Source organism: Vanacampus margaritifer, chromosome 9 (genome assembly GCF_051991255.1).
Source record: "Vanacampus margaritifer isolate UIUO_Vmar chromosome 9, RoL_Vmar_1.0, whole genome shotgun sequence".
Lineage (NCBI taxonomy): Eukaryota > Metazoa > Chordata > Actinopteri > Syngnathiformes > Syngnathidae > Vanacampus > Vanacampus margaritifer.
The window spans coordinates 21,773,989-21,782,468 of NC_135440.1; the positions used below are offsets into that span (position 1 = coordinate 21,773,989).

Here is an 8,480-nt window from a genome sequence, read left to right on the forward strand (position 1 = left end):
TTGTCAAAGATTGAGAGTTATTTGCTCAGTGAACACTGGTTCTTCACTGATTCAAACGTTTCCATTTGCAGTCACTTGATGTCACCAGCCTTCTTAATGGCTGGTGATCAGTCCAGGGTGTAGCCAACCAAACTCAGTTAAGCAATCAAAAAGAAGACACACGCTATAGAAAATGAAAGATTTTCATCAACAAAACAAATGACTCTCACATGAAGAAGATAGAAGCCATTTTAATTATGACAGATATCAGGTATGAGAATACAATTAAGTGAATTGTCACTTAACCTTGATACAATAAGGCATTATTGTATCAAGGTTAAGTGACAATTCACTTGTGTGATGCAGTGTGCAACATTTATAGATTATTTCTACATATATAGAACGCAATATTAGAAACCTTTGTACTTCTCATCATTGAGTTTTAAGTTGAAATGCTGTCTGATTGTGTCGTTTCATTTGCAGTCCACATCATTTTCTGGGCATACAATTCAATTTAAATAAACATATATTTGCTGGGACCAATCAGACTCAACACCTGAAGCATTCAACATATCAAAAATGTTTGGAAATAAAATATGAATTATTAATTTGTTCCTTTTGTGATTGCCAACGGGGTTCATATGATTGGTTAGGTTTTATGATGAGAGGACACATTCATTTTTAAACCACTTTCATTTTGCATTCTAACTTTATACACCAAAACATTAAGACATCTCAGCAGTTTGACACAGAAAGATTCAAGTTTTTACAAGTGTAAGTAAAGTTTCAAACATTTTACAAGCAGGCAAAGCATCATCAAAAGATTTAGAAAAAACATTCTGCAATCACCTCCAAGATTAATCAGTACCAGTGGTCAATATTTTTCATTAAACATTTTCATTAGTTTGTTATTACTTGATACTATTTGATTGTGTGATAATAAAACACAAAAATGAAAACCTATAGCATCACTTTTCTGTTCTTTGAAGCTGACTTTAGAATATTTACAGAATCGATTCAAGGGGACAATTGATTACAAAACATTATGCAAATATATGTGCATCTATCCAGCAACCAAGATTGAAAAGAAAATCTGTCATTATCTGACTATTCGGAAAATGTGACCGTGAGTCATTCCGATTCCTCCCTACACCGCACAGTTTCTTAACCAATAGCTTGGCAGCTAGGCTAAACAAGTTCTAGAGCAAAAAAAAAAACCTGTTTGGCACACCGTATCAAAGGTAAAAGGTAAGCAGACCTGCAGTGTTAGAACAGATTAGCGTTAGCCAACAATGTTACCACCACCACAGCAATGTTGGGCTATGTTGTCGACGTGGGTGTGGAAGGCACAGTACGATTATTTATATACCACAGCCATACATCAACTGACAAGTGTAATTCAGTAGATTGGTGATGAAATGCTGCGGCCATGATACAATTTAAATCATTATGGGCGAGCGCTAATTAAGGGGGGGGGGGGGGGATCCGTAATATGTCTTCTTTGATTGGAAAGACGATTGTTTATTTCCTGAGTGTCTGGCCTCAGTAGTACAAAGAGAGGAAGTCAGGCCAGCTGTGGGAGACGAGAGCGCCTCCTAAAGTGTAAAATGTTTGACCTTTCATGGTGCACACAAAGCACGGAAACAAACAAATGATATCATTCTGCTGTTGCGGCGTCCCTGAGTTTTGCCGTCTCTGTGGCACCCTCCTGGTCAGCTTCTGCCGGTTGGGTGCAATTAGTAGGCTGTTTCTTCTCCCCTTTGGCAAAGGGAAGCCCGTACGTCTTCCAAAATAGGAAAAGGTCGCCCATGAACGCCAATGTTGCGAGGAAGCCAAACACCTGCCAGAGGAAACGTTTCAAAACATTAAAGAAAGAAGTAGGGAAGGAAACAATAAAGATAGGGAGTGCCAACAAGGTGGTAGAGAAGGACATGAGTAAGAAGTAGGGAATGAGAAAGGGAGGTAAGAAAAGAAGGAGGTTGGGAAGGCAACATAGAAGCCGGGGATAAAAGAAAGTTGTATGAAAATAAAATCAGGAGGCTGGGAAGAAAAGAAGGCAGTAAGTAAAGAACAAGGTTGGGAGTGACCAAAGATGTTAGGGTAGGAAGTAAAGAAGCGGGGAAGGCTTGAAAGAAGGAGGTAGGGAAGGAAAAAAGGAGGTAGGAAGTGAAAAGAAGAAAAGAAGGCAGTAAGTAAAGAACAATGTTGAGAGTGACCAAAGTTGTTAGGGTAGGAAGTAGGAAAGCCTTGAAAGAAGGAAGTAGGGAAGGAAAAAAAGGAGGTAGGGAGTGAAAAGGAAATAGGTAAAAAAACAAGGTGGGGAGTTTAAGATGGAGATAGGGACGAGGCGAAGGAGGTACAGAAGTACAGGCAGGTAAATGAATAAAGAAGCAGGGAAGGCAAAAATAAGGTAGATAAAAAGAAGGAACATTTGAAGTCACAAAGGAAGACAGAGGTCAGGAATAGAAGAAGGAAGCAGAAAAATAATTAATCAGGAGGTGGAGCGTGAAAGAAGGAAGTAGGGAAGGCAAGACAATGATGCAATGAATGAAACAACAATGGGAAAGGAAAGGTCGGGGTGGAAGAAGACGTAGTGAAGGAACAACGGGAAAAAGCGTTTCCGCACCACAGCAACTGTCTCTAGAGAAGTGCCGCCATTCATGGCAGCAAACACGATGGAGGCGATGAGGAAAAACACGGCGATCAGCATCGTGTACACAAAATCCTGAAGCACAACAAGGACAAGAATCATCATTGCAGTATGACCATTAATATCAAATCAGGTTATATATTTATGCACTAATTCAATGTAACAATTTGGAATATACAGGTATGCACAAAATTGCATCAAGTATTTGTGTTATATGCATTAAATGTAAGCAAAGGAAAAGAATAAATAAAAGTTGGCAAGAATATAATAAGCTTCAGTGGTAAAATTGCCAATTCAGCATTTTGTCCTTGAAGACTTCCTGTACTGACGGGGAGGCCCTCGTTGTGGTCACATGATGTTTGAATGGGTTGCCACATCAACTCCACAACATTTGACCGGGTTGCCACATGTGTACCATTAACAAAACTTTTGTTATTTCCCCCTTGAAAAGCAGGAAGAACTTTCTTTCTTTTTCAAATGTTGAGCAACATCTTTGAATGGAAACTGCATTATTCATACATAATAATTATAATTACATTAACTCATTCTCTGCCATTGATGGCTATAGACGTCAAAAATTCATTTGAACTATTTCTATTATTTTAACATTTTTTCCCACTTTTGTTAAGAGTATGAAGACCTAGAAAAAAAAAGTATCGTACATATAGAACAGATATAAAATTTGCGATAAGTCTTGAGTTTGAATAATTAAGTAATTAAACAAAAAAGAAAATATTAAAAAATTAGGGGCATCAGACGATTACATTTTTTAATTGTAGTTAATCGCATGACTTCAATAGTTAACTCACGATTAATCACAAATTTTATATCTGTTCTAAACGTACAATAATTTCCCCCCTAGGTTTTCATACTCTTGTTAACAAAAGTGGAAAAAATGTGAAACTAATAGAAATAGTTCAAATGAATTTTTGATGTCTATAGCCGTCAATGGCAGTGAATGAGTTAATTTAGAAGTTTAATTTGTTCTGTCACCAAGCTCAAAACACAATGTACGAACATTCCCTTAACAACAATGTAGCGCATACCAGGCTGGCCCAGCAGGTGATTCCCACTTTAAGGTGCAGCGTAGTGGAAAGGAGGATGAGGAGCAGTAGAGTGAAGAGGAACGACGTGCAGCTGACAAACTCAAAGAACTCCAGAGCTGTGCAGTTGATGCAGACGGACACAATCTCTTCCAGGATGAACGCCACCAGTGACAGCAGCTGGCATTGTAGGGGGGCGGGGGGGTATGACAAGTGAGATGTACAACAACAACAAAGAGCACATACAGCCTACGAGTATTTGGCAGATATGCCCTGTAAACTTATTGTAGTCTGGACTAAATTTCATGAAAGCAACACAATTGCACAAAGTTCACACCTCTCATTCATTCATAAGCTGCATTTGGCAAACCAGCAACAACCATGTGTCACTTTTAATTTGCTGATTATAAATGTTTGCTCCTCATATGTTTAGGACATGCATTAACTATGCACCAAACAAACATTAAAGGGGTCTAGTCCTCAGAGAAGCTTTTGGTACCACGATTAAAACGCTAGCCCCTTAAGAAGCTTCTAGTCCCAAGAGAAGGCACTAGGCCTGAGGTGAATGTTCTTTTTCCAAGACAGGGTTCTAATCCGAAGTAAATGTTCAAGTCACAAGTGTAGGTTGTAGTCCTGAAAAAAAAAGGGGTCTGGTACAGGGGTGACCGGAGTCCTGCAGGTCTTGGATGTTTCCCTTCTCCAACACAGCTGATTCATGATCAGCTCATCAGCAAGCTCTGCATAAGCCTGGTAAGGATCCTGTTATTTGGAATCAGCTGCAGTTCGAGTAGGGGAACCTCTAAAAACCTGCAGGACTCCATGGACCGCAGTTTGCCATCCCTGGTTTAGTCCAAGGAGAAAGTTTTTATTTAGGCCTAAGAGGTGGTTGTAGTCCAAAGTGAAGGTCCTAGCTCAAAGTGAAGGTCCTAACACTGAAAGAAGGTACCAGTCCTAAGATAAGGGTCTAGTTCCAAGAAAAAGAAGATCATAGTCCAAGAGAAGGTATAGTTCAGAGGGAAGGTTCCAGTCCTGAGAAAAGGTTCAAGTCTTGAGAAAAGGCTATAGTCCAGAGAAAAAGTTATAGGCTAATACAGAGAACAGGTTTTAGTCCCAAAAAATGTCTTGTCTCGAGAAAAAGTCACAAAAGGAGGTTCTAGTCCCAAGAGATAGCAGTCCAAGACAAGGGTCTAGTCTAATCGCAACAGAAAGTTTTAGCTAGGGTATGGTTCTCGTACCGAGTTGAGGTTCTTACTCTGGAAGGAAGGTTCCATTCACGAGAGAGGTTTCAGTCAAGAGAAGGTAAGATACCCATCCAAATCAAATATTCTAGTCCCTGGTAAAGGGTCTAGTTCAGATAGAAGGTTGAAGTTCTAGATCAGAGGTGGGCAATCTCGGTCCTCGAGGGCCGAAGTCCTGCAGGTTTTGGAGGTTTCTCACTTCCAACACAAGCTGATTCCAATCAACAGGATCGTTATCAGGCTTATGCAGAGCTTGCTGATGAGCTGATCATATATCAGCTGTGTTGGAGAAGGGCAACATGCAAAACCTGCAGGACTCTGGCCCTCGATGCCCACCTCTGTTCTAGATTATAGTCCTAATATACATTTCTTAATTTCTCATTCCAAGTGAATGCTCTTGTCAACAGACACATCTCAGAGAAGATCCTAGTCCTGAGATGAAGATTTTCAACCACAGAGAAGGTGCTCATCCTCGGTTCTTGTCTCAAGAGAAGGTTCTAGTCTGGAAAAAGGTTGCAGTCACTTTAGAAAGTTGCAGACCCCAAAAGAGAGGTTCTAGGCCCAAGGTAAGATTGTAGACCTGAGAGAAGGGAAAACATGTACCCTTGCTCAGCAGGTTGAACCAGCAGACCTGGAAAAGTCCTTTACACACTAACGTGAAGACAACTTTCATAATTCAAATTTAAGTGAAACCTCTGTAATGATATCCCACCTTCCGCACTTAACGTTGCGATAGTCCAGCTGCGATGTGCTAACGGAGGTTTGTGCTAACGGAGATGTGCTAACAGCAGCGCTTTCACTTCCCGCTGGACACTTCCTGTCGAGAGGCCGCAGGAGGAAGGGCGAGTCACGGCCAGGTCCACCGAAACCGCACTTCAGTGTTTTCTGTCGGTTTGTCCTAACAATTTGTCATTTGCGCAGACGACACTCAACCGTCCAGAATTCTTCGTACATTATACTGAACCACCAAGAAGTCCTCACACAAGACATCAAACCTTGTAGAAGTCCTCAAGCAACACAGATCCTCTTAGTAGTCCTCACACACTACATTGAACCCTCTAGAAGCCCTTCTAGAACCTTCTTGAGATCCTCACAGGACGACCCCACATTCTATACTGAAGAATGTAGTCTAAGTAAGTCTTTAAAGGCTACATTGAACCTTCCAGGAATCCTCATACACTACACGGAACCTTCTAGAAGCCCTCACAAGAGTTTGTTAACATCAGAACCTTCTAGCAGCCATTATGTAAACATTATATAACAACTGTAAACATTCGAGAAGTCCTTGCACACAGAACCACATAGTGCCCTGACATACCATACTGAACCTTTGAGAAGTCGACACACACTACACTAAAGCCTGTTGAAGTTCCCAGGAACTACAGAGAACCTTATAGAAGAAGTCACACATTGAACCTTCTAGGAAGCCTCACACACTACACTGAGACTTTATAGAAGTCCTCATACATGACTCAGAACCTTCTAGAAGCCCCCCAGACACTATACAGAAGTTTCTAGAAGTTTTCATACGCTATATTGAACCTTTTCGATGTCTGATTCACACACAACACTGATCCTTCTCCCTGTCCTCACAAACTAAATCAACACAAACCAAAGCTTTGGGAAGTTCTCAAACAACACAGAACCACCAAAAAATTATCAGTGGCAACACTGGTCAGGACAACAACTCACCACTTCCAAGACCTTGACAACGAAGCGCACTTTATCCAGATATTGTGACGGCACCAGGAAACAGCCGGCATTTGGGTTTGGCACCGTTGTGGGGGAATAAACTTCATCTGCGGCCATGATGAAGCTGCGAGACATCAAACGCATACAAACGCGTCATCAACACGCCACCGTAATAAAATATAAAAAATATATAAATATTTATGTTTGCTTTGTTTTTTTTTTTTTAATCACTATTGTTACAATACCTGGGACATTTCATGTTGTAAATTTTGGATTCTGAGTGCATCCTTAGAAAATATTTGTAATTTATCTAATAAATTAAAGCAAATATTTACAACATATGGAGTAAGTATTAGACTATATACTGGACAGTGGGCATGTATATTCACAATTTCTCTCACAAAAATCTGATTATCTTTAGTAAATATTTTTCTTCTATCGTGACGACGATGTAACTTTTGAGTCACAAGGTCACCTAAAATTATTACATGACTCAACAACTCATTTGATTTTCTTGGAACACTTCTTAGCATAATGCAGTGTGTCAGTTGTCCTCAGGACAAGTACAGTACTATATATTGTAATAGCAAACTGTTTATACATAAGAGAAGATGATTGTTGACTTCATTCTGACTTTTTTTTTTTTTTTTAAAGTCATTGGACTACAAATAGTTGCGCTAAAGTGTTAATCAATTAAATAGATTTCTAAGTTTGTGTTGAATCTGTCAAACTAAAGCTACTACTAGTAAATTTGATCTGATTTAATTCTGATAAATGTTGTAAACTATAATCAATAGTTTGTTTTTTTCACTTTGGTTAGCAGCTGCAAAACAAACTTCTATGTTGGACGAATGACGCCGGAGTCACTTAAGGACCAAGACAATTAAAAGTGTCACGCGTTAGTGAAAATTAACACACACAAAAACAAAACTAACAAGGGGAAATAAGCCAATTCTTAATGCAGTCTTGCTGGTGAAGTGCTAAGATGAAAGTGAAGGTAAAACAACGTGAAAGTGAAGGTAAACAAGCAAACCTATGGCAAGTTGTCCCCTTGCTAGAATTGATTATTAACGTCTTCACATAGACAGCGAATGCGATTATAAACGATTACTAAATTTGAATTAAATCGATAGTTGACGTTGGTTAGCAGCTGTAAAACATGATTCCGCGTAGGCCGGATCACACCGAACATACTTTTGAGCCAAGACATGTTCATGTGAGATGTGTTGGTGAAAATTAAGACAAAAACAAATGGAGCATTTGCAATAAAGGATTTTTTTAACCCAGTCTGTCACAAACTTTCCGCCTCCGCCACTAAACTTGTTCATACGTGGGGAAAACCTGCTCAACGTGTTCGCAAGAGCCATTTTGTTATAGATTTAATTTAATTAACGACTTTGACTCACCGCTGAGGATTCTTGGTGCGGAACAACAAGTAGTCGTGTAGTTTCCCCCCCAAAAAGTAACAAGTAAACTTACTTCCGCGTTGTTTTTTTTTACTTTGCCAAAGCTGCAAATACTAATGGCGGAAACGTAAAACAAAACTTCCGGTAGTCATGAGCGTATCAATTCAACAATAAAAAAACAACAACAATATCTTGGCCTAGGGATATTCTCGCGATTATAGTTTCGACCACACTCGATGCTAAGGTTTTGTTCTTATGTTCTCCGAGCGTAGTCAAGTCAGTTGTCTGTCACATCGCCACGCGCTGTGAGGGCCAACTTCAAAATAAAATGTCAATGTATTATTTGGTAAGCTTTAGTTAAGTTAAGAGCGCATCGTTGTCAACTTTGTCAAGGCATGGAAAAGTCCCATGATGGCCTGGTAGAATTAATTACAGCCACTGGAGGCTTTGAGCGGATGCAGTTCAACCCCCT

The 8,480-nt window shown here is 39.8% G+C and overlaps 1 protein-coding gene across 1 annotated transcript; it reads right to left on the reverse strand.

Annotated features, from left to right (window-relative positions):
• Window positions 1-653: 653 nt before the first annotated feature.
• Window positions 654-8,302, reverse strand: cmtm6 (CKLF-like MARVEL transmembrane domain containing 6). The gene is made up of 5 exons (XM_077576848.1): window positions 8,009-8,302; window positions 6,603-6,726; window positions 3,676-3,852; window positions 2,606-2,704; window positions 654-1,819 (listed from the first exon to the last, which is right to left on the reverse strand). The coding sequence occupies exons 2-5, from the start codon at window positions 6,717-6,719 to the stop codon at window positions 1,637-1,639; spliced, it is 576 nt and encodes a 191-aa protein (XP_077432974.1). The 5' UTR covers window positions 6,720-6,726; window positions 8,009-8,302; the 3' UTR covers window positions 654-1,636.
• Window positions 8,303-8,480: the final 178 nt, after the last annotated feature.

Coding starts and splice junctions, on each gene's coding strand:
- cmtm6 (XM_077576848.1), bottom strand. CDS start 6,719: ATGGCCGCAGATGAAGTTTATTCCCCCACAACGGTGCCAAACCCAAAT. Junction 3,853..6,602: donor TTGTCAAGGTCTTGGAAGTG/GTGAGTTGTTGT, acceptor CTACAATGCCAG/CTGCTGTCACTGGTGGCGTT. Junction 2,705..3,675: donor TCACCTGCTGGGCCAGCCTG/GTATGCGCTACA, acceptor GTTGTGCTTCAG/GATTTTGTGTACACGATGCT.